The following is a 26013-nucleotide window of genomic DNA, read 5'->3' as shown; positions in this document are numbered from 1 at the left end:
GGTACACTCCATTTGGGAATTTGAATGCCCTCAAAAATGCAATGGTCTCATAGTATCAGCCACCTTCTTACCAGTTTCGGCATGTCAGGGAAAGTACAGTGACAACGCTTGGGCTTTAATACACGAGAAGCTCCTTACCCCAACAGAGAGGTGAGGAAGGAATTGCCTCAACTATTTGCTTTTACTGTAGAAATCCTGACACTCCCATCTCCAACTGGCTTAGTGGAGAAGTGTGTAACAGTTTCAGACAACACCAGAGAGCACCACAAAGCAGTACAGATGACCTCCAGAACACGAACTGCCAACCAGTGCATAAGCAGCTACCATGCAGAACAGAGTCTCTACATGAGGCAAGGTGAGAAAGCTGAGAAATTGCCAAAAAAAACTGACCAATGCCTGAGGCCAACCTCCGCTGGTCCTGCCAGTTTCAATGATACACTTAAGACTGGCATTGCAATGCCATGCAAGGTGACATCCACAAGTCCAAGCTCAAGCCCTCCCAGACTCTTAAGATGCTCTTGGCCTCATGCCTTGGGCTAACAACAGCTATTTGCAGAGACAACGGATCACAGCAATGACAATGAGAATTCAAGAAGCTTTACAATTGATTTGGTAAATTCATAGAATCACAGGATGGTTTGGGTTGGAAGGGACGTTGAAGCTCATCCAGCTCCAGCCCCCTGCCACAGGCAGGGACACCTTCCACTAGAGCAGGTTGCACCAAGCCCCTGTGTCCAACCTGGCCTTGAACACTGCCAGGGATGGGGTAGCCACAGCTTCTCTGGGCACCCTGTGCCAGTGCCTCAGCACCCTCAGAAATCAATCAGCTAGAGTCCAAGCAGAAGCAACGCCAGCCCTTTTGGTGCTCCCATCTTCCCCGGCAGCAACAGTGGTAAATCCAAACGAGAAGATCAATCAGAAACTTCTAGTGACACATCCACCCTATTCTAAGGATACAGCACAAGCAAGAAAAAGAACTACGGGATCAGTGAAAGGGAACAATTAGCCAGCAGAATTTTCTATCACGGGAGACTATCAAGACAAGAGCTTGGATAAATTAAGCAAATCAGGCATCTTGTAGTAAAAAGCATTTCTAGAGCTTTGTTAAAACCAAACAAGACTGCAAATATGAGCTCACACATCACTAGGCACACACCACCTTCTGAATGCTTAAGGCTCTGAGGAAAACTTTGCCCAGGGACAACAGCCCCACTGCTGCCCACTCCAGGCCTCCCTGGTGTCCCCCAGCACAGACCTTTCCTGCGAGCAGAGGGTGCTGGGGTGCAGCCCTGGTTTATTCACAGAGCTGACGTAGCAATGCAGACACAGATCCAGCTCATACATATCACTGTTTGGAGCCTGCATAATCATCCAGCTCAGCCCATGCAAAAGCAGTATGAGAACACCTTCTGTACAGAAGAAATTCTCGAGATTTAAAGTTTTAACACAAGCTAACAAACGCCAGGGATGAAAGAAATCCTGGGATGAAAGATCTCCATGACACCTGCTTTGAATAAAAAGACATCGCTACAAAAATATCAGAGACCTGCTGGTCTAGAGCCTTTGCTACATGTCATTCCCCAGACATCAATTTGCAAGAGAGGCACACAAAAGCAGTATTACACAGATTACATGCTACTCCCCTGAACTGCAAACAAATCTACCCAGCACTACCCCCTCACCGTCCAACCACAACTGAACTAAAGCCACCTCCTCTTGCTGTTCCTAAGATGACTTTGTGAAGGATAAGGCTCACAGCCGGCTCAACACTGATCTGCAGGACTGACAGCTCCTCCCGCAAACTTCACCCCGGCTCAGCTTTACCAAATCCTCCCAATTTTCTCTTACAGGGAACGGATGGTACCAGCACTTTGGCACTGACAGCAGGACAGCTTATCCTCGGTTGGTTTGTCCTTCAGGCAAAACCCAGGCCCATCGCCTGGATGCTTATATCTGTAACATCAGCGCTTTCTACACAACAACATAACACGCCGTAATTATTCAATGTTTCATAGTAACGGTCCTAAAATCAAACGGGTGAGGTCCCACCAAGCCTCTCACAGAACATACACAATACAAATTAGGTGGGCCCTAAACCAGAACAGCCCAGACCCTTGCAGAGGTGACATCACGACCAACTCGAAGGAAGGAGGAAAGAGCAAGGTACCAACAAAGCATGGCTTGCTCGGTTTTATGCTACATGCCTCATTTACTCACTGCTGGCAGCTTCCACAAAATCAGGCTCTCAAGCACCTGACTGCATACATAGGTAATGATTATAAAGCCAACTCAAGCAGGGCTAAAAGTACACAAAGATCTAGCATAAACCCAAAAAAGTGCAATCATCTCCCATGTGAAAACACAGGACTTGGAACGGAACGGGTGGATTACAGAAAAATCATTTTGCTCCCAGTCCTCAAAATATTGTTTTTAAATTCCCTCACAGACCCAAAATTGCCCTTATTGAGAAGCACTCGTCATTTCACCCTGTTCAACATTCAGACTACACACCTCTCCCATGGCCAAACACAAACACAACCACAGCAGCATCTGCACAGCCCTCAACTGAGGAGCAGGGCAAGGTCTGGAGTATCCACAACTCTCCTCCCTGGATTCCACACAAAGAAAAGGTTATTTCCCAACATTGCTTTTTGGTTGTGACAGGGCATAAACTTTAAGGGGATGGTCTGCTGTTGTGCTTGAGGAAATCAGCATGGTTGGTTTGTTATTATGATGGAAATGCCTCGTTATCCAAGAGGTGCTGCTGCATTCTGTATGGATGGTTGTGTCCCTACAGCAGGGATGCCAACCTGAGTGAAACCCCACTGCTTGGGAACACTGTCTCCCCAAGCCTCACCTGGGCCCTTCGTGCTCCACATTTAAGCCTTTTCATCTGTTTCTTTCCAAAACAGGAAAAAGATGTGCACGTGATCGATCACAAAAACATCCATGAGGCACCATCTCAGACAAGGAGGGAGGACACCACCAAAGCACTGCCCCACGCAGACTCACTCCCTGTCCCTCTCCCAGCTATGGAAGTTAAAACCCACTGGCCACAATCTTTTCCCCTTTTTTCTAAACCCAAACCAGACTCCCCATGGCTCAGACTCAACGTTTAACAGAGCCTCGCCTCCAAAAGGCAATAGCAAACACGAAAAGGGAAAAACAAACCCACAAAAATCCCCCCCCTTTGCACCCCCCAAAGGTGCAGAGGGTGAAAGGGGGACGAGGCACACGGGGAAGCCAGCCAGTCGCTCCCCTTTTCTGCCTCCCTTTTATTTCTGCTGAGTGTAGTAACACTTGAACTGGCTCTCTTTATTTGCAGCCGGATACACGCTTTCAAAGATACTGTACTACTGTGTAGGCCAAGCAGGGACTCTCTTTCTTCCCTCCGTTAGGGCTTTTGGGAGAAAAATAATTATTCACCAGAACTGCCATCGTGAACAGAGAAAGCTAAATCAATGTAGCTTTGTATGGGCCATTGCCACTGCAAAGCAAATACTCCATCAAGCCATGGATCAGTGAGAATTTTATCACTAGGAATCCTTACGCACATCTTTGTGTGTTTTTAATATCCCTCTTATTACTCGGCGTGCCCCCTCCCTCCCCCTGCTCCTGCACCCTCCTCCCCATGGATCTGTCTTGTGCCACTGGCAGCCACAGGGCTTGGCTGGGAGGTTCACATGCTCAGTGGGACCACCTCAAACACACAGCCAGGTTTATTCTCTTCAAAAATATAAATAAAGCGTTGGTGCAGAGCAGATTTGTTCACTGAACAGGTCGATTTATTTAAAAGACTTGACATACATCAAAACCTACTATGGGCTTACATAATTGTTACCCATTTAGCAGGTCTGGTTCTTTTGTCAAGTATTTGTTTTTGAGAAAGTGATTCACTAAAGGCTGCTGCCTTACGGTGCACATTACCTTAACAAATGTGGTCTTGCACAAGGTATTAGCTGAAGTGACTTTAAATTGCATCCTACCTGCCCGAGCACCGCTGTTATTTGCTGTTTCTGTATTCTCCCTTTCCCTAAACTAAGGCAAACCGAGCAGCACGGCGTGTGTAGAGGCACACACACAGGATCCACTTCCCAACCGACTCTTTGCTGTGGGCACCGCGGTTACCGCATTACCACGCTGCTTCAGCGCTAACAGCAGGTACCTCCAGCACCGGGGAGGCACATCCGAATACCAGGATGTTGCTGGCTGCACGAAGGGGTTTCGGGCGAAGGGACGAGCAAACCGTCGAGCGGAAGCGGGGGGAAAACCTCGGCGAAGGCTCCAGAGCCACGGAGCCGTTTTGTTTTCCCGCAGGAGGCTCACTGAGGCCCCGGCTCGCACAGGCGCATCGCTCCCCTCCGGCCTCACGCATCCACCCAGCCGCCGACCCCCCAAAACACGCACCCATCCTGCGCTGTGCCGCCGCTTCCATCGCCGGTCCCGCTACGGCTTGTTTGGGTTAATGCATCACCAACCGCACCGCAGCAGCTCGCTCGGGAGCCGAGGGTTTCATTATCCACCTCCTCCCCCCCCTTCCCAGCATCTCCACGCACACACAGGTCACACCGCGCTCGGCGAGCACCGCACGGGCGGCTCAGCGGTGACAGAGGCACCGGCATGAAAACCGCACGGACCCGATTCTCCGCCGCTCGCCAGACAGATGGTTAATTATATTCACAGCCGCATTTTGCGCTGGGATAGAGTTTCAGACAATGAGCCGGTTCCCCGCGACCAGCCGGCTCTCCAGTCCAACACGCGCAATGACAGCTACTTTAGCGCTGCGGCTTATTTTGTATTTTGTGGTTTAAATCCCATCCCCCCCCCCCCCATTCTCCGTTATTTTTTGTTCACTGCGCGCACCCCCCCCCCCCCCTCCGCCTCACACCAGCCGCGGCCCGGGGGGTGCCGCGCATCCCCGGGGCGCTGTGGGGCGGCGCCCCCCGCCCCGCACGGCACCTGCCCCGGGGCGGGGTGGGGTGGGGTGGGGGACACACACCCGGACGCGGCCACAACTTGCGCGGCGCGGCCGCTTCCCCGTCCCCGCCTCGCACCACACACACAGACACCACAGAACCGGCCGCCGCCACAGCGCAACTTCCCCGCAGGCCTCCGCGCCCGGCACAGCCGCGCAGGCCGACGCTGCCATCAGCATCCCCCCCCCTCCGCCTCCTCCTCCTCCTCCTCCTCAGCCTCCTCCTCCCCACGGTATGTGTGTGTGTGTGTGTGAGGGGGGGGAAGCGCCGCCGCGGCGGGACTCACCTCAGCGCCGGGCCCGTGCGGGAGGCGGCGGCGGCGCGGGGCCGGGGGTCCCCCCGCCCGCCAGGCGGTGTCGGCTGCGGCGCCTCAGCGCTGCTCCATGCGCCCGGGGCCCCGGCGCGCGCAGGTGGACGCGCCCGCCCCTCCCCCCCGCGCGCGCCGGCCCCCGCCCCTCCCCCCCCCACCCACCCACCCCCACCGCCGCCGCCGCCGCCGCCGCCTCAGGGCCCTCGGCGGAGCCAGCGCTACCGGTACCGAGCACCCGAGCGGCGGATCACGGCCGGGACCCCCGCGGCGCGCCCGGCACCGCGCTCCCTACGGGGAGGGGGCGGCTCCCGCCTCGCCCCGCCGCCGCCGCCTCCTCCCCGTCCGCCCGTGCCCATTCAGGAGGTGCCGGGCAGCGCCGCCGCTGCCATTGTTTCCCTCAGCCGCGGGACCCCCCCACCCCGCCCCGCTTCACGTTCAGCCCCCCCCCCCCCCCCCCCAGCCCCCCGCCGCTCGGCGGGAGCGCGCACCGCGTCGCCACCGGGCATAAAGGGCGCGTGTCCGCGCTCTCGGACCCGGCGGCGCGGGGCGGGGCGGCCTCACCTGCCGCTGGGCCCGGGGCAGGTGCCGCTGCGCCGCTGAGGGGAAGGAGCAGGAGGGGCAGCGAGAGCGGGCCGGAGCGGCGGCGCCGGTAGGGCACGGGCAGGGGAGACGGGCGCCGGGAGCAGGGGCGAGGCGAGGGAAGGGAAGGCCCGGCTGGGCTGCACCGGGCCCTGGTTTACAATGGAGCCGGCCGAGCTCCCCCCTGCGTGCGGCCGCGGGGCTGGATGTGGTCCCCGAGCACGTCTGTCAATCCGGATTAATCCCCTAAAGCGCAATAGATGCCAGAAGTGAACATTGGGAAAGAGACGGGAAGCGGGGTGAGGGGTGGCAACAGCTCTCCTGCTTTATTTTCGTTATCGCCTTATTAATGCGTAACAGCTTCTAAAACTCTGCTTTGCCTTCAGATGTTCATTCAAAGGAAGAGGCTGCCTCCCCTCCAGCTTGCTCAGGACTTGCCAGATGCCAGGGGAAGGCAGGGACGCGCCAGACGCTGCTTTTGCAGAACAGGAGGGCAAGAGAAATAGGCACCGAACCCAAGAGCTCATCAGACACATCCCTGCTGCAGGACCCCACAACAGCTTTTGGTATCACAGCCCAGGCTCTGCTCTGTGACACCCCCAGCGCTGCCAGCCTCAGACTTACTGAGTTACTGCACTGAGGACTACGGGAGAGTTTTGTTATTATAACATCTTGTTTACCAAATAGAAAGCAAACCAGACACGAATATTTTAACGGCAATTGGAGAGAAACGAGATGAGGATTATTGGTTTAATTAAATTCACTGTGATGTTCCCATTCTTAAGTTAGTACTTAAGCTTATGCAAAGTTCTGCTGCCTTTCATCCTGAACAGTAAAAAGTTGATTTAGGTAATACCATGACTAAAATTATCAAGCACTGTAGTCCTTGTTCTCACAGCATCGGAGAGCCCTATGTGCACATGCAGTAATAAAACAGGAATAGCATATAGCAACATATGCAATGCTCTCTGAATTCAGAACGCTTCATACACCAACTTTCAGCACTGCAAAATAAGCAACTGATCTCATTTGTTCTACGTTAACAGCCAGGATATGCCATAGATGACATGCAAATAAACAATTCATTGCCACTGCAGCAGGGCACCCACCCTCCTGTAGAGACAGAGGCGAGCAGCAAGCACTTGGACTAAGGCCAGAGAGTCACTGTCACAGCGGTGACACCTCGCAGCCCTGTCCTGAGTTACAGTTTTCCTCACCAGCATCACCACGTTGCTGTGGAAGTCGTACACATCAGTCCCTTTGCATATGTGTCGTCACAGTGCTGCATTTTATTTCATTCACCTATCGTTTTCTTGACAGAAAGATTCAAGTAATATAAATGAGTAATTAATCAGGGTCAGGTGAGATGGTGACAGTCGTCTTTTAATGCTTGATAACATAAACATGGAATCATGGAATGATTTGGATTGGAACTGCATGCCTGGAAGCACCAGGACAGAGACTCCTCTGGATGCCCTCGGAAGAGAGGCAGTGGCTGTGCTGTGTGCAGGGAGCCTGGCAGCTACAGCCAGCTGCAGAACACAACCACACAGATCAGATGCGATGTAAGTGTGAGGAGCACCATCGTGGAGATGAAAGGCCACATTCCATTAAATAAACACTGCACCTGGATCCAGTTTAGAAGACAACAACCCCAGTATTTAAATGCTGTCTTTCAAAGAGAATACAAACATAAACCTCAAAGATTATCCTTGTAGCTGGGGTAGAATATAATGCCTTTGGTTACATTGCCACACATTACCCATCTAAGGCACTTCAGTTACAGAACTACCACAATATTAATCAATCAGCAGCATAAAATCCTGCACAGCATCTTGGGCAATCTGGAAAATTAACAGTCTGTGCACTGTGATCTTTTTATGTACTGCCACAAACAGACGCAAGAAGTGCACTGACATGATGGAAGTGCAGCTCCAAACCTCACCTGGGTAGCGATTTTCCAGGCTGTCAAATGAAGAGACTCACAGGTGTGAGAGCAAGGTGCTAAGAAGAGATCAGCAAGCCCCAGAACGAGGAGCAGCCACGATGCCTCACTCTGCCCTGCTGCACACCCTCTGCTCCCCTGACCTCCCTAAGGCAGTGGCATCAGTCACTACAACCTGTGAGACAGACCACATCAGACATTTACATCTGTCCCATCCTCCTGGCTGTTTTTACACAAAATCCGTGTGGCCAGACACATGTGGAAGGAGGAGTCAGAGACTAAAGTAGCAGAACTTGAGTTATGGCAATAGGCCAATTCCATGGTGCTCTGCAGTTCTCCAAGTGCCTGATTATTCTTTCTTATTCTGATGCCTAATTTTCCTGTGGGTTAAATCCTTCATTTGGCACTACTCACTCATGCCCTATCCCTGGCAGTGTCCAAGGCCAGGTTGGATGGGACTTGGTGCAACCTGCTCTAAGTGGAAGGTGTCCCTGCCCGTGGCAGGGGGTTGGAACTGGATGAGCTTTAAGGTCCCTTCCAACCCAAACCATTCTGTGGTTTCTGCCGTATGCAGCCCTTCTGCTAAACAGTACTGGAGAGAAAGGCAGAGGTTCACAGAAGATTCTGGTTTGCCTGTGGCCCAAGTACAACATGAATGTGATTTTCAAAGATCTCAAATCCTATGCTCTTGAGCAAGCCTGTAAAACCCAGTTCAGGCAGGAAGCTGCCCAGATGTTATGAACTTTAAAAAGCCAGAGCAGCAGGCAGCAGAGTAGTGGGAGACCTCACCCTCCTGTCCCACCCCACCACAAAAAGCTGAAGAGGATTTCTCCCTGCACTTTGTCAGACTTTCAGGACCAGCTTTTGAACATGAACGGTGTAATCCAGACTGCCGGCAGAGCAGGACGCACCCATGCAGGGGGAGCTTTGATTCAGGTGGGTGAGGGACTCACCCTCCCTCCTCCTTCCTTCCTCCCCAGGTCCAGATGTGCAATTCAGAACTGGCTGTATGCTGCAGGAAGTAATGCTGAGCCTACAAACAGCATTTTATTCTTACTGAGGCTGAAGCAATTCCTGAAGAAGAAACAGCTGGAATCATCAACTGTCACATACTGAATTTCTCCTTCCCTGCCTGTCACACCTGGCAAGCCTTAGAGCTTTGTCAGAAAAACATCAAACCCCTTCCCAAGACAGTTGTTCATTATGAACCCCACTGATTGCAGAAAGGCTCCCACAACACTCCTGTCTCTTTGTGTCCCGCTTCCAGCATGCTGAGAGGAGCTGGAAAAACAGTGCTGCTGTCTAGTCTATACGTTCTCTTTGCTCTGATGGGTGATGGAGAAACTCAAAGCTGTCAGTGACCTCTGGGCAAGAAAAATTTCCAACGTGCCTGACCAAGCTATAGAAGGCAGGAGGTAAGGAGGGTCCCAGAGCAGATTTCCAGGCTGCTCCATTCCTTGATATGCCTCTTGCTCCACTGGTCAATCCCCTCCACCTCAAAAAAGCCCCAACTCTCCCCTGTAACTCCTTCACAAGGCTAAAAACCTCATTCAAGTCAAAAAGCTCCAGTAGGTTAGTAGCATCTGAGGCTTCCATGGCCCAATACAACATTCAAATTGTGCTACTTATAGGCCCTGATCCCCCACGTAAGTCCCCATCTATTTTTCCATTTCCCTTCACCTTCCTCCCAACATTTCAACTTTAAATTGTAAATCTTTGTTTAAACTGTGCATTTGTCTTACCATGTTTCCACAGCCAAACACCTCATTATTGGTAGCTTCTGAACAGGAGGAAATAAAAGCTTATATTTGTGCCTTGGCCAAGACAAATGCTTTGCGGACAGAAGGCTCTGTGTTCTCTCATTTCCTTGGCAGGACTAGCAACCTTGGCCACTTCAGGGGAGCCTACTGCATTAGCAGGGGGAAGGGAAAAAAAAGAACAAGCAAAACCCAAGGAAAACCAACCAGCAACAACAACAAAAGGCTCCAGAATGGTCTGGTGTGGCTGCAGTGAGCCAGAGCACAGGTTAGAACAAAACCTGGAGACAGCAAAAGGATCAGGATATGTCAGAGTGGAAGGCTGAGGTGAAGGGAAGAGGGGCTGATCTGCTGAACGACAGCTTCTGAGACAGCACAGCCAACTGCAGCAGCAGAGTTGTTTGGCTCCTGATAGCCTTCAAGCTGAAACTCCTGGTGCTTTATCACCATCAGGGTCCCAGAGCCCCTTCTGCGGGGTGCATCCTGTGCCCCATCGAGTCAAAAGGATGAGTATGAAAATAGAGCAGAGAGACCAAGGTGAAAGGGACCTTAAGGATCATCGGGTACAACCTTCCTTGGCAAAGCATGATCTAGACAAGATGTCCCAGCACCCTGTCCAGCTGGGTTTTAAATGTCCCACCACCATAGATGGTGTTCACTCCCTTGGTTGAAGGTTCCTGCATTTCTGTACAGAGCTCTGGAGTTGTGCAGTGAGCCCCACGCAGCCTGTGCACCCCATTTACTGCTCAAGCATCAATCCTCAGTCCAGCACATCCCTGGAAAAACTCAAGACCTACCCTGGATTCATTATAGATCCACTCACAGCAGTAAATCTAGTGACCAGATGAGGGTGGACACCTCTGCTATGTGCAATGAACTGATGAACTGCAAAGATGCAGAAGATGCTTCTGGATACCCCCACAGTCCAAACCTAGTTACTGCTTTGGCCAAGCATCAAAAGCTCCTGGATGAAGATAGAGTCAAAAGAGGACTCTGCTAACAGGTGAAAACACAGATTTTGTTTAGCATTCCCACCTCTCATATTATGTTGTTCTCTGTTTGGGGTGGGCTGCAGGAGAATGGAAGGAACTTAAGTCCTGTTTATTGCTGATGGAGTTGTTACGAGTTGTGTTCTAGTACATGATTTAATTGCTTTAGGAAACATTAAGCTCCTTATGCCTGGAAGCACCTTCTGCTTTATGCTCTCACTTCAAGTATAGAGAATGCTCCAGTAGTGAGCAGAGGTGACAAAAATGGTTGGGGTTAGTACAGACAGGGCAGCAGCATGATGTGGCCACATAGGTTTTGCCATCCCAAGTGCCGCTTGGTCAGTCTTCACAAATCAATTCAGTCTTAGAGAAATACATAAAGGTAAATTCATCTTTGCCAGCAAAAGGGTTCTCTAAAAGGAATGCTCATGAAAATGCTCACTTCCAATGAACCTAAACATCTTTAAGCTATTTTCCTGAAGCACTGACAGCCTGGTGAGCTCTTAGTTGGCTTGCAGTTCACCTCTGCACCAGCCCACAGAATCACCAAAGTTGAGCTCTCACCTCTTTTAGCCCCATCTAATTATGCAACTTAACTACGGCGAGAACAAGAGTTTTGCTGAATATGCAACAGTCTCAGCAGCATATTTTGATGCAGGGAGACAGAAGGAAAAGGCTATTTTGGTTAAAGTTCAAGCATTTCTGTGAGGCTTGGCTGATGTGGAAGAGACAGAGCCCTCTATGGTGTATCTGAAGTCAAATCCATTCTCCTCGCGTGTCTTGGCTCTGCCCACATCTACCTGAACAGAAAGCTATAAATCTTGGCGGTTTTCCTACCCATTTTTCTTCAGGACTGTAGTTCATTAACTACAAGAAACACAGTTTCATTAATGTGCATCAACCACTGACTTTCCCATTACCACTGCTGTCTCCAATCAAAGAATCATTTATGGAAAACAAGGGCAGAGGGAACAACACGCTTTGGCAGCTTTAAGATTATCTGCCTAAAGCTTTGTACCCTCTGTCTTATATTTTTATGTTAAAGTATCACAAGCTATTACCATATTTTTCATTATTATTTGTGGCACTAAATGCTGCAGCACACAGTGCCAGATGGCTAATATTCAGAGTAAAAATAATGCAAGGCCAAGCTTAGAAAGGCTCAATGAGAACGTAACAGCGTGTCTTCAGCCTACTTTCCTACGGCACGCAGTTAAAATATTAGCAGACTTAAAAGCTGGGTTTCCAATTTAGAAGACTACCATACTATAGAATTGTATACATGCATATATACATATGTTTACCTATGTACATATAAAAAAGTTAATTTCTTTATTTGCATGTTTCAAGGGTCTTCCCATAATACGGGGGCACATTTTCTTTCACTCTTTAGAAGGTTATTTCAACCAGTAGAGAAAACCAAATCATTTCAAAATGCATTAAGACCTTCAGACCCCTTTTTCCAGAGCCTGTTATTGGTACAAAATATATATTCTTTTAAATATATAAACAGCTTGAGTCCTAAACTTAACCAGATGGAAACGTGCCTACAAAGAGTTGGAGCTAATTCAGAAGAGACTGACAGCCAACAGATGAGCCAATTTAGACCATCCTATGCCAAAAATGGTCAATCATGTTATCTTATGTGTGACTCTAATCTGGCAGATGCCAACTCCATCCAAACAACTTCAAGCATCTTTTTGGAAGACAGGATTATTTTACACACACTTAAAAAAAAATATCATAATAATGCTTGATTTTGCTGGAAACATTCCACTGAGTTTCAGCATTTTTCACTAGAGAGTTTTATTAATTTATTTTAAGGATAAATCTTTGGGTTTTTTTAATAGCCTGACAGAATAGCTGCTTCCCCATCCAACAAAGGCTGATTAAAACCATACTAAACTGCAGTTCAGTGACAGTCCCCCATTTACTTAAATATTAATAAAAGGAAAGCTTTACACCTGTGCAAACCAATTTAATTTCTTTCTTTAGGCAAAATGTTCCCTTTCAGAAACGCAAAGAAACACGAGGGTAAGCGCAGGGGAAATGTACTTCCTGCACCTCTCGCCATCGCCCCCCAAATTAAGACTAAATTAAAATCAAAGCACATTTTCCTACAGTGAGTGATTACAATGAGTTGTTTTCTTATGTAATTTGTAATTCATCATCTCTCAGTGAATTTTATAGTGGGGTTTTTTTACCTTCCAGAAGATATGTTGACAGATGCGTCGTTCATCTGCCTCAGATGGTGGCAGATGACCTCCTCCTCTGTCTCACTGTATCCTCTCCATTCCCCCTCTAGGAAATACAGCTCTTCTATGCCTACATTTTTTTCCTTCTTGTCCCTAACTTGAATGAGAATAGCTAAAAAAGAAAAAAAAACCAACCCCACACTAGGTTATTAGTCCACTCTGGCAGTACAGGACCATTCAATTCCTTCTCTAGTGCATCACATAACCTGTATTTAAGCCCTGTCTCTCCTGTCGGTTTGGTCTCTGTTTAAACTCAGCCTGAATTCTAGCTTTACACTAAAGCCCTAGGAGGTCTCAGGTGATGAGATTTCTCTATCCGTTCAATTGAAAGCTGCAGAAGCCAGTGTAAACACTTTGCAGATCATCATTATTCACAGGACACTTGGAAAGGCCACTTTTAAAGAGAGAAACATTTTCCAATCTATTGTTTCCAGACAGAATCAGGTAAGGCTTTTCTTCCAAAGAAGAGCACAGCAGTCCTGCCAGATAGCCTGCAGTTTGGGTGTCTTCTTGGCAATCACATGCAAAGATGTGATTTCATTTTCCATCTGTACAGTAATTGCATTGCCTGCATGAAGTTACTGAACCTCATGTGGCATGGGGGAGTCAGGCCATTATCTATGGGACGTACTGCAAGGTCTCAATTCCCAACCTTTTTAGAGTGCCTTTTGTGATGATTGCCCCAAGATTTTGAGATCTACAGACATTAATCTAGACTGAAGTCTAGACATTGGGAAGCTTTCAGAGATCTTTCTTATAGGAGAAATATGTATTCTCAGTTCGGTGATCATTTTGTCTGATCATCGTGATCATCGTGTCTGCTTCTCTTCCAAAGGACAGTGCCAAGATGTGTATGACCGATGAGCCTGAGTGCAGATGTTGACTGCACTGGAGGCAGCTCTGGCACAAAGGGTCAGTCACAGATGCACTTCCCATGCATAGAACATTCAGGTTTTGGCTGATGAAAACGCAGGGGTTGAGGTAACCACACCATGCTCACACCAAACCTTTCTCTAACTCATTACAGTTTGTATGCTACTGTTAAATCATAGAACCATAGAAAATTTAAATCATCTAATTCCAACCTCCCTGCCATGGGCAGGGATATCTCACTCTAGACCATGTTGCCCAAGGCTATGTTCAATTTGTCCTTGAACACTGCCAGGGATGGAGCATTACTTGTTTTGGTAACCTGTTCCAGTGCCTCACCATTCTCACAAGGAAGAACTTCTTCCTAATATCTCATCTCAATCTCCCCTCTGTCAGTTTACTGTTCGTTATATTGTTCCTGTACCTTGGCAGCACATTGGGCTCCACTTTAGTGGACTTCTAAGACATTTCAGCTAATCCTTAGAGTAGTATTTTTGACACTTTCCAGACCCAACCACCACATCAAACAGTATCATATGCTGCAGGCTGATCCACAAAGATCACTTCCCAGTCTGCACAGGGGAACACCTTCAAGGTGGCACACAGGTAGGATCGGAGATGCTCTGCTCCAACCTGACCCAAGACTGGCGAGAAGGTATGGGACCCTTGGAAAGAACCACAAAAGGCTCAGTAATGAGCACTTCAGGACAGGTGTGTATTAAACCAAGTCGATGTTGCCTATGAAATGTATCACAGAGAAAACTTTGCTCCACTGCAGTAAACCATATACTTCAGCCTCAGGGCTTAACAAACTAATCTAGGAAACAATCTTTTCTTGTAGAGAGACACAGCTCTTCTAGTTGATGGGTCACACATACGCATCTTGCACACTCAAGGCCTTCTACACATCAGTGACACACGTGTGCCTCTGAGCTGACATCTCCCCTAACTGTCCATTTCATTTTACATTGTCACCGAGTTGCTTTGAACCATAAAGCCATTAGCCTGTGCTCGCTTCCCATGCAGACAACGCTGGGCACGTCACAGCACTCCACAGCAAGGCCTCCATGAGGTTCCTCTCACCTCCTCTTCTGTTCCCTGCAAAGTTCATAGGCTAACTGTTTTCACTTCAGTATCTCCTGCAGTCAGAGAGAAATAATCTGTTGAGTAAATTCTATTTCATCTGGCTTAAGTGTTAGGGATGTTGCATGGTCATTTATATAGAAATTCACCTGAATGACAACATGGGTCCTTGAGGAAGACTTTTGGCTCCCACTCTGGAACACAACCACTCCATTTCCATGAAATATCACTTGCATCTCGCTCCAGTCAACAGGAATAAAAGCAACCGCCTTTAACAGATGTCAGGAACAGTTTCCAGATTGTCACAGCTTTCCAACGTTTTCTAGTTGATTGTTAGTACAAGATTCCTGTAAGTCACCAGCCAGCAATGCAGCCTCTTCCTCTGCTCATCGTGTTCCGACTGATGACGTGAGCTGTCAGACTGCAAACTCAAAGTTGTCAAATAGCTATAATTTGCAGGCTTGGTAAAAGAGTTTCAAATTCCTTTGAGCAAAGGACTTAAGAAATGCATTCAGTGGAATTTAGGGCCTGTGAAAGTCAGTGCAGTTTTCTAGCTGGAGCAGGGTCTTCATAGGACAGCTCAATGTCAGTAGAACAGCTTTGGTCTAAGTCAGAGCCTGCCATTAGACATGAGCTTATATTCCCACTGAATGAACTACCACAGAGCCTCTAACATCCAAGTCTAAAACCATAGTTATTGTAGGATTTGCTTTTCTAGACAACTATTAGAATCAATTGGGCATTTATTTGCTAGAACTTCACTACTTTCCAGTAGATTAAATAACAGCTAGAAAGTTTTGGGCCTTAAAAAAAAGCAAAACCCGTAACAGAAAACACTTTTTGTCAGCTTCTGGGGCTGATCATACATTGCAAAGTAGTTTTCTGTATTCCCCTTCTGTTTTCACAAGTATTACTTGCATTTGACCGTCAGCTACTCCTGTGCTGACTGAATCAGATAATCTCAGTATCACTGTCCACCCTTGGTTGTTTCCTGTTCCTCCTTATATTAACTGTGGTCTCTGTGCTTATATTTAGTATACACATATGTACCCAGGGCTTGGTGGTGTGACACGATGGCCTTATCTGTGTAAATCAGGAGCTGAGAATTACTCTCTTGTGAATTACATACACGTCTCCTACAAGACGATACCAAATGTTCTAAGCACCCCACTCTGGTGTGTGTTGTACTCAAGGTGTGAGTTACAGGCTCGTGTGTGGGTAAGTATTTTCCAGACTGTGGCTAAGAGCTGCTGCATGATGGAAGCATCCGGCTAAGCCTGACAGAATTACAGCCCCTGATGTACAAACCTGTGACACAAAATGCACAAAGGAAGTCTTAGAACCACTTCTTGGTACAGAGAATTTTGTGACTTGAGAATCCAACACCCAACGGAAATTCCAGACACCAGTTTTGGTGGAATTTGGACATTCCAGTAGCTCAGGCACCAGCAACTGCTTTTAAAACCCATCCTGATGGTCCAGGTACAGGAAACCTCTTGTCTGGGGACAGGTAAATCTTGCCCATGCTGAGATTCAGGAGGTAACATTTCAGCGTGGAGTTCTACACTTGGTGAAGGAAGGTTTCTGCGGTCAGCTAGAGATCTCCATCAAAAATCCTAGGGGACTGATAAAAAAGCATAAGGCTAATGGGACTGAATTCAGTCACCTCCCCATGTTACAGCTACACAGCACCCAGGCATCTGTTTCAGCAGACAGGGATGCAATTTGCAGCAGCACTAAGCAGAGCAAAAGGGTTCTGGTAAACACTGATTTTCAGCGGACGTGACATTCAGAATCATTCTCTTCACACTGAGAGAGCTCTGTGCATGTACCACTCTCTGCAACACTACCTCCGACTGTTTTGGAAGCAGTGCTACACAGAGATGCTCCTGAAAATTAGATGCCTGTAGAACTCAATACAGAAGCCAGAGTGGACAAAAGCCAGCACTGAGCAGGCTGTTGTTGTCAGCTCCCTCCTATTTCAGGCTACTTCTCTGCCCAAACTGGAAAAGCAGATGCTGTGGCAAAGCTCCCCAGGCAGTGTTTCACAAAACAAACCTCTCCCCCCAAGACAGCTGTGGCAGGAGAAGTCCAAAGGTAACACAAGGACCTTCATTGTGCAGCATCCCACCCCACTGAGGTGACCTGGTGGGGTCCTTCAGAAGGCAGCACTCCGCCCTAGCATGCAAGGGACATTGTTTCCTCAAGTTTATAGACAGGATTTAGGGAGAGTTACAGCCCAGACAGGGGGAGAGGGGAGGAAGAACAGGGAACAGAGCAAAGTAAGGTGATGTTTAAGGAGAAGCAATCAGCTTGCATGCAAAGCTGCAAGCAAAACTGCAAGCAGCCACTGTTACACAAAGCCAGGATTAGCATCCAAAGCTTGCAGTTAAGGGACTGAATTTAGAAAACCTTCCTTCCCCTCTAACCCATGTTCACCTCTCATGGATTTCTCTTCCTCTGACATTTTATTTAAATGCTGTAAAAATACTGTTTAAAAAAGTCACTGCATTGAACGTAGGAAACGGTGTGCTCAGGCAAATGACATTTCAGGAGCATCCTTTATAGTCACTCCATGGTCTAGACATATCATACAACACTGCACATCACTCAATTCCCTCCACACCCTCAAAGATAAACTTCAGGTGCTCTATGATGCAACTTTCAGGTTACTAATCTTGTCAAATCCCCAGTCTCCAATTCTCAGATATATTCTTAGTCTATATTATTGAACCTCATAGCAGCCTTTCAGTATCTGAAGGGGGCCTACAAGGATGCTGGGGAGGGACTCTTCATTAGGGACTGTAGTGTAGTAGTGTAATGGGTTCAGACTTAGGGGCAGTTTAGATTGGATATAAGGAGGAAGTTCTTCACTGTGAGGGTGGTGAGGCACTGGAATGGGTTGCCCAGGGAAGTTGTGAATGCTCCATCCCTGCCAGTGCTCAAGGCCAGGTTGGACAGAGCCTTGGGTGGGATGGTTTAGTGTGAGGTGTCCCTGCCCATGGCAGGGGGGTTGGAACTGGATGATCTTAAGGTCCTTTCCAACCCTAACTATTCTATGACTCTATGATTCTGTATCGTACATGCACTTCATGCATGCACAGAAGTGTGGATTCAACCATTAAAAAGTCTAAAGTCTGCCAAAAATCCTTCTCTTGTTAATGCTGAGGGCATTTATACTATCACATTCTCTTGTTAATGCTGCAGTAAAGCTCACCATAACCTAGCAGGGTGTGCTTGCAGCCCAGAAACCAACTGTATCCAACAGCCAGATTAAACGTGCAGTATCCCAGGGTTGGAGGCTCCTTCCTTTAGCACCTGCAGAACAGCACACAGCAATAAAATATGGAGATGGATTTTTTACAAGGACTTGTAGAGACAGGACAAGGGGGAATGGCTTTAACCTGCCAGAGGGGAGACTGAGATGAGCTCTTAGGCAGAAGCTCTTCCCTGTGAGGGTGCTGAGGCGCTGGCACAGGGTGCCCAGAGAAGCTGTGGCTGCCCCATCCCTGGCAGTGCTCAAGCCAGGCTGGACATACACATGGAGCACTCCTGCACAGCACCATTACAAGATTTAAAGACAGATTAAAGGAAGCTTTAGGAACAACTGCAGGAAGTTCATCCCACTGCACTTGAACACACACAGCCTGCTCCAGGATCTCCCATCCCTTTATCCCAAACATACCATGTACTCCACCAGCAGAGCTTGGTTGTTGTGGGGCAGTGACAACAGGGCCGGTGGCTATTGCTGCTCTGGCTTATACAGGAGAGCTAAGTGTAAATAAAAACAATTCCCTGCTTTCTCATTTGATAATGAGAATCCACAGTTGCAGCTGCACAAAACCAAAATCCAGGCAGTAATTACATACAATGTCATGTCAAGGGCTCAAGGAAATACTTAAACCAGATCTACTTCTATTGTTCATAAGTTAAAGTTTACATTTACAAACATACAGTGTTTTAAAGTAAGAAACAGTCAAGCTTTTAACAAGGATTTGCATTCTCATCAGCAAGATGAGTCTCACAAGTGCTCTTCATGTGATTTTGCAGCTCCAAACACAGAAAATTAAGGGGATACAGAAGCTGAGTGGGAACAGAACTCAGGTGCAGTACACGAACTCACCTTTCTGATGGATCATCTGGAATTCGGATGCCTCATGCTAACCCATATCCCCATCAGTTATTCTGTGCTTCACTCCCATCACCAAGCACTGCAAACAAATGCTTTTACTGAGAATGCCAATTCAGAGCTTCCCTTTTGGAGGGGAAAAGCCATGATTCCGTAGCTGTTATTAAAATCACTGCTATTCATATTCCACACCACTGTTTCCTCTGGAAACTGCTGCAAAGCTGGAAGAGCCATTTTGACAGGACACCCATTTCTATTCACAAAGATAAATCCTTTATTTCGTAATAATTCTCTATACACAGCTGAACAACGGGAGTCAGGGTAAGAAGTCTTCCAGCAGAATACTTACACACTGGGATCTTAACCTGGCCTTTCTGGTTGTTCTTGAACATCATCTCACTGTACAACGTAATTTTTACATTTCCATTCTGAAAAGAAACCTGAACATAACTTAAAACCTCAATGGCAGGAGATGTAGGTAACGCCTAATCCATGTAACAGAACTGCTAAGGAAACGCAGGGATCATCTCCAAGTAGCATATTATTAATATCCATTTGTAAGGAGCGAAATGACCTCCACACCAAGCAGCGATTCAGTTTTCTAACTTGGAGGTTAGAATTTCTTGTGTTGTGTCTTCAAATCTTGTGCCTAATGAGTTTTTGCATGGGAATTCAATTCTCTAAGCTCATAGTTAATACATGAATAGACACTGCAAGAAGCAGCCCCTTTTTAACACCCATTTTTCACAAACATGTATCTTTTAACAACAGAGAATGGAAAGGAGGGGGGGGAAGGAATAAATGGCTTCTTCTACTCTAAAATTGCAGACAGATTTTTATAATGGTAATAATGACTTGAATTTTGAAAACCAACCAGCTAAAAGTCCAGATTATGGAAAGCTGCTCTTTGGAAAAGTGATGCTTCAGCTTAGAGAAGAGCAGAATTACCCAGATCCACAGAGGCCATGAAAGAGCTCCCAAATAAATCTGTGTTCTGTAAGAAACTGTACAGCTTCATAAAGAGATGCCACATCTACTGTCTTAAGAGAGCAGAGGCTCTCCAAAGCCATAACCCTCCCATTCAGTGTTTTAAACATCTGCTTCTAATGGCGATGCTCGAGTCATAATACATGAAAACAAAAACTAAAACCAAAGAGAGCACAAGCTTTACTTTCTAGCAGACAAGAAGTCACCAAGTATTGCTCTGAGGTGCCACTCACAAGCCAAACATTAACACTCACCATGTTGCCTAATACCTCCAAAGTCCATCCCCAGTGATGAAATGCACCAGCTCTCAGCTGAGAACTTCCATTCACAATCAAATTTAGCATTAAAATGGCTTTTGGTTGCAGACACCGAGAAGAGAACACCAGCTTCTGTGCTCTCTGTTGGCAATTACTAGGATGTTCGAGCCCTACAACACAGAAACCTGATCGTTGAGAAAAAACCCCAGCAATTCTCCATCTTTCAGATCACTGACATTCCTAATACTGGTGCCAAAGGAAAGTAAGTATTGCTAGGATTGCAATATTACAATTTGCAGCCTTTGCACATTACCTGCTGCATACAACAGCGGACAAATACTCCATTCCACAAACTGGCTCATGGGGGTAGGCAGGGACAACACATGGTTTGGTTTTTTATTATCCACAACATAGGAAGGGGATATGTCTCCTAAAAAAAAGACTTTTTAACAAACCTTTGCTAACCATTTCTAGCAGTTCAGAGATAACTGCAGCTTTACAGTCAACCTTAGTGCTGTCAGGAACTAAAAAAGGAGACAATTAGTGAAAAGAACAGGAAGATTGTAAGCTTGAATCCTGAACTGCTGCTGCATGAACAAGGTTTCACTTTGCTTCTGCACTCCAAGGATGAAAATAAGTCCTTGCATTCCATATACTTTTAAGATCATTTGTAACTGGAGATTGGTAAAATGATGGGTAAAAAAAGCCAAAGGGAGTAACTAGCAGAAAACGTAGCAAAGGTTTTGGCCCCACTAAGGTACTGTTCTTGTCTTTAGTTGCAGTGTGAGGGTGTAACACAAGGAAAATAAACACTATTTGCAACTACATTTCCAGAAGCACCAGATTCAGTGCTTTGCTGGTGCTGACACTGAGAAATCCTGCAGCTGGTTTGCAAATGTAACTCTGTCTATCAGTGTAATTGTACTGGTGTAATTCCCCAGGGAAAAAAGTTATTTTTCAACATAGAGAAATATCTTTATGTTTAAATTCAACATGAAGAATTATACCAGAATGACCAGTGACAAACAGATACGGGGAATCTCCCTGAAGAGCTAAGGCCTAAAAATACAGCCTTTTGCGGTGGGCTGAGGTTGTCCTTGGCTGGAGCTCAGGTGCCCCTCAAGCCTCTCCATCAGTGCCCTCCTCAGCTGGACATGGGAGAGAAAATATAACAAAAGGCTCCTGGGTTGCGATCAGGACAGGGAGATCACTCACCCATTACTGTCATGGCAAAATGGACTCGGTTTTGGGAAATTAATTTAATTTATTGCCAATCAGAGTAGGTTAATACGAAATAAACCCAAACCTTAAAACACCTTTTCCCCACCCCTCCCTGCCTCCAGAGCTCCACCTCACTCCCAGTTTCTCTACCTCCTCCTCGAGTGGCACAGGGGGACAGGGAATGGGAGTTGAGGTCAGTTCATCACACGTCGTCTCTGCTGCTCCTTCCTCCTCACACTCTTCCCCTGGCTCCAGCATGGGGTCTTTCCCATGGGATACAGTTCAGGAACTTCTCCAATGTTGAGTCCTTCTCACAAGCTGCAGTTCTGCACAAGCTGCTCCAGTGTGGGTCCCTTCCACAGGGTGCATCCTTCAGGATCAGATGTCTCCAGTGTGAATCCCCTTCAGGGTCACAAGTCCTGCAGCAAACCTGCTCCAGCACAGACTTCCCATGGGGACACAGCCTCCTTCAGGCATCCGCCTGCTCCAGTTTGGGGTCCTCCATGGGCTGCAGGGGGTATCTGCTCCACTGTGCACCTCCATGGGCTGCAGGGACACAGCCTGCCTCACCACGGGCTGCAGCACAGGCTGCAGGGGAATCACTGCTCTGGCACCTGGAGCACCTCCTGCACTGACCTTGGGGTCTGCAGGGCTCTTTGTCTCACATAGTCTCACTCCTCTCTTCTGGCTGCTGCTGCTGTCACACAAGTGCTCCCCCCGCACCCCCCCCGCCTTCCTAAATATGTTACCCCAGAGGTGCTACCATTGTTCCCGATGGTCCCAGCCATGGCCAGTGAGTCCACCTTGGAGCCATTTGGCACTGGCTCCATCAGACAAGGGGAAGCTTTTGGCAGCTTCTCATAGAAGCCACCCCTACAGGCCCCCGGCTACCAAAACCTTGCCACACAAACCCAATACACCTGCAGTGTCCTGCAAATCACAAAGACTGAGGTTTCTTGCCGCTGAAGAGGTTTTGACTATTGACATGAGGAGATTATTATAGCAATGCTTTTACCATTATCCAGGTCATTTTCTCATACATTAATGACTTAACAGAAATTTATGGAAGTCTTTATTGAATCTTAATTGCACCCCAGGACCACGACTGAAATAGAAAAAGGGACTGAATTCTGCTTTGACTACTACAGCAGATGCTGAGGGTACAGAATCTTTGATTTCAGATTCTTTAATTTAAGGGCAGCTTCCAATTCTTCATATTCACATACAACATTGTGGTGGTTTTCTGTGAAGTCACACAATATTCTGTCAATTCCAGATTCTTGCCAGCTCTGTTAGTTCTCTTTTAGAGTAATACCAATGCATGGTCTGATAGCCCAGTATGAAAGGTGTTTTTGAAGGGTGAGATGGCTAATTCCAGTATTTATTGCTACTAGAAGCCTCTGGTATTTTCTGGAAGCTTTTCTTATTCTTTACAAGGAAGAACATTTTAAACCAAAATGCCACTGAAGAATTTCTATTGCATCTTCCTCTCTAGCAAATGAGCTCAAATTAGGTCAATTAAAATTGTGACATTTATCAACCATTAATGATGAGAAATAATGTAAATTGAGGACAAATCTGTTTACAGTTTAGTAATCCACCTCAAGCACCTGCCAGAAGAATTTACCAATGCCTAAAACCTGCCATAGATTACACTCTTAGTTGAGAAGTTTGAAGTTTTTGTGCAGCTCACCTCCTTCAGATGCCACTGAATGTCAGAGATTCCTAAAGATGAAAAAATAGAACTCCTTTGGTTGAAATTATGTCCCTCTGAGAAACTGTAAAAACCCCAAAACTGCAAAACCCAGGAAGTTTTTGAACGCTGACTTAAAAACAAGAGCTTCACTGTCATCTTGTGCATCCTTAACCTCTTAGACAAGATTAAGCCGAGATAATACTTAGCATGAACAGTTTCCACAGCCTTTCACACTATTGGTGATCTCTTCTTCTAGTTTCTTCCTTTCCTCCTCTTTGGACATACGATTATTCCTCTCTTCCCAGTTTGGATGGTTATGACTATTGAGTACTTTGCTGCTCTGTGTGTGCCACATTTCATGGTAGAGGTTGTTAGGACTTGCAAGGAGGTCTGTGTGTCTACCACGTTCCACAACTTTACCCTGTAAAAGAAGCGGAGTAAGTCAGCAATCAATATTAACAGATCCTTAGCAATGTAAATGCTTGTTGCCCAAACCAAACATGTATTTCTCTTTGCTTGATAACAAATACACACTAAGAAGCTAAAAAGCAGACAGAGAGGGATTTGTACTAGATAAGCAAAACACATTTAAAATCAAACCCTAAAAACCATTAGTGTAAACTGTGTTTTTAGATGGGTGCTCAGTAACTTGTGTCACTGCCATTATGAAAACTGAGTGAGCAGCTCAGTTCATCTGTGCTATTCTCAAGAGCAAAGGTGATTTATTGCCTATCACTGTGGAGATGGGAAGGAAGAGTTGGAGAGAACTCAAATCCTACAGACAGCGAAACACCACCACTCTTCAAAAAAACAGACTCTTCTTTTTACTGTGAGATACACATTTACATTCGGCAACTTCAAATTAAAACAATGTACTCCTTCTCCAGCTATTATTTCTTTTGGGAAGAGACAGCATTATACAGACAGCTACATGGATTTTATATTAGAACTAAATTCGGATCTACAATTAAATCTACCTCCTTGTGACAGCTGCTGATGAACACGCTGGGAAAAAAACTGGGTCTTGTCCCTTCTACTCCTAGTCGTGCTGGGGGAATGTGAGCAAGCACACACTTGACCAGCCCAACTGCAAAATGTATTTTAAACTTTCAGTGGTTAATTTCCAGAGCTCACTGTAGGAGAATCTAGGCTTTGAATTATGGCCTCTTTTTTCTTCAATGAGTCTTGAACAATCGTATAAAAGACCAATAATACAATGTTTACTCACTCAAGAATTATCCTGATTTTACCTAGGCAAAAGTGCTGAAATGATGATGCCCTATTTCCACTGCTAAGCAAAACCAGCCACAATCATCTCGTCTCATCTCCACTGCTGAGCCTCATTTATCTGGTTGTTAACACAGCGCTCATCAATCAAGCTGGGATGACAAGAGGCAACTTTCTGCTGAGCAAACGTCAGAAGATGCCACCTGAAGCAGTCGGGCACCATAAGTGATGCACCACGCTGCCTGACTCGTTCACAATCTTCATTATACTAACACCAGTCATGAAAATGAGCACCCTAACTGGTTTACAGTTTGAGGTTGTGCTTTTATTTTTAATGTAACAGTTACTCTCTAACACAAAACACACCCATAGCAAGCTGTGAAAACTCGCCTCAAAAACAAAAAGCCGCGGATTGCCTCATAACATGGTAAAAAACATTCGCAAGATGCTTTAACGTGCAGTTCCATAAAGGATACACCTTAGGAAATGTGATCAAAACGAAATAAAAACTCCACAGAGCAGTAAAAGTGACTTATTTTACTACTTCAAGAGTCATAGGAAGCTGAGATTTGTATGGCAAAGATAGTCACAAATGCCACCATTTCATAAGGCTTTGTTCCAGTTCCCCATGAAATCATTTAATGTAGTGTAGGAATAATTTATTTTCTTTCAGAGATGCATATTTTAGTCACTAAATACACCTATGATCACAAGCATATAAATAGCACCTGAAAAAAGTGAATGCAGAGATATATTTAACATCCATTATCAGCAGATTAGAGCGCTGTATTTTCAGCATTATCAGTTAAAAGAGTAACTATGAAGTTAGAATAAAGACGTGTTTATTTTAAATCTATAGGCAGCAATGGGTAAGAGAACAAAATGGATTTAGGACAAGCTGACTGTGAGATAGCAGCTGAACAGTGATCTTAGTAAATCAAATGTTGAAACTTTTTGTTTTCCTTACAAGAGAAGCATACAGAGAGGGAATAACCACACTTTTCTACAGGTACAATAGAGAATGATGATCAGATTTATAACATCATTAGACTGAACAACTGCTTTATCTGCATGGAAACAAAACATGCAGTCCTCTCTCCTTCCATTGAAAGGAAAAAAGCAATGGATGTATGTGAAAAACAGACACTCAACGAGTCCTGAGAATAAAGTGTAAATTGGGGGAACAGATCAGGAAACCTAATCCAAGAGGAGCACGTAATAAATGAGATTCAAAATACGCAACATTAAGCCAGTCCCAGAACATCAAGTGGAATTTGTAATCATCCATCCAAAGAACATGTAATTAAATGAACTATGCAAATGAAGTGAAAATAAAACATACAAGAATCACACATCCAACTGATAAACTTTGGTTGTAAATATATAACAAGCAAAGCTTCAGCTTTTAGAATTCTCCGATACGGTTCATTTCCAAAGAATGGACTTTAGGGCTTGGTGGGAGTATAATGTTTCAAAATGGACACACAGACTCTCTAAAACAAACACTGCCGTTACGTGAAAACAACAGATCCCAGGGTGATCGCCTCACCTGATCCAGCACAATGATTTCATCTGCATCAACTACTGTTGACAACCGGTGAGCAATGAAAACTGACGTTCGGTGCTTCACCATGTCCCTCATGGCACTGAGAATATTCTGCAAGATTCAAAGAGAGACAAACTCTGACGCACTGCTGGGTGCTATGAAGGGAAATAAAAGCTTGTCTGTAAA

At 46.4% G+C, this 26013-nt stretch overlaps 2 protein-coding genes across 2 annotated transcripts in view; both read right to left on the bottom strand.

The window, feature by feature from the left end:
• Window positions 1-5368, bottom strand: part of NEXMIF (neurite extension and migration factor) — a 165674-nt gene extending 160306 nt beyond the window's left edge. Inside the window, exon 1 of the mRNA XM_065689777.1 lies at window positions 5263-5368. The gene's annotated coding sequence lies outside the window, so the exon portion shown is untranslated. The remainder of the gene's footprint in view (window positions 1-5262) is intronic.
• A 13775-nt stretch (window positions 5369-19143) lies between these two features.
• Window positions 19144-26013, bottom strand: part of ABCB7 (ATP binding cassette subfamily B member 7) — a 41961-nt gene continuing 35091 nt past the window's right edge. The window contains exons 15-16 of the mRNA XM_065689782.1: window positions 25831-25938; window positions 19144-23475 (exon numbers count right to left, since the gene is read on the bottom strand). Of these exons, the coding sequence (XP_065545854.1) occupies window positions 23257-23475; window positions 25831-25938 (327 nt within the window). The 3' untranslated portion in view covers window positions 19144-23256. The remainder of the gene's footprint in view (window positions 23476-25830; window positions 25939-26013) is intronic.

Source organism: Lathamus discolor, chromosome 9, assembly GCF_037157495.1.
Source record: "Lathamus discolor isolate bLatDis1 chromosome 9, bLatDis1.hap1, whole genome shotgun sequence".
Lineage (NCBI taxonomy): Eukaryota > Metazoa > Chordata > Aves > Psittaciformes > Psittacidae > Lathamus > Lathamus discolor.
This window is presented reverse-complemented; position numbering and strand designations above follow the sequence as displayed.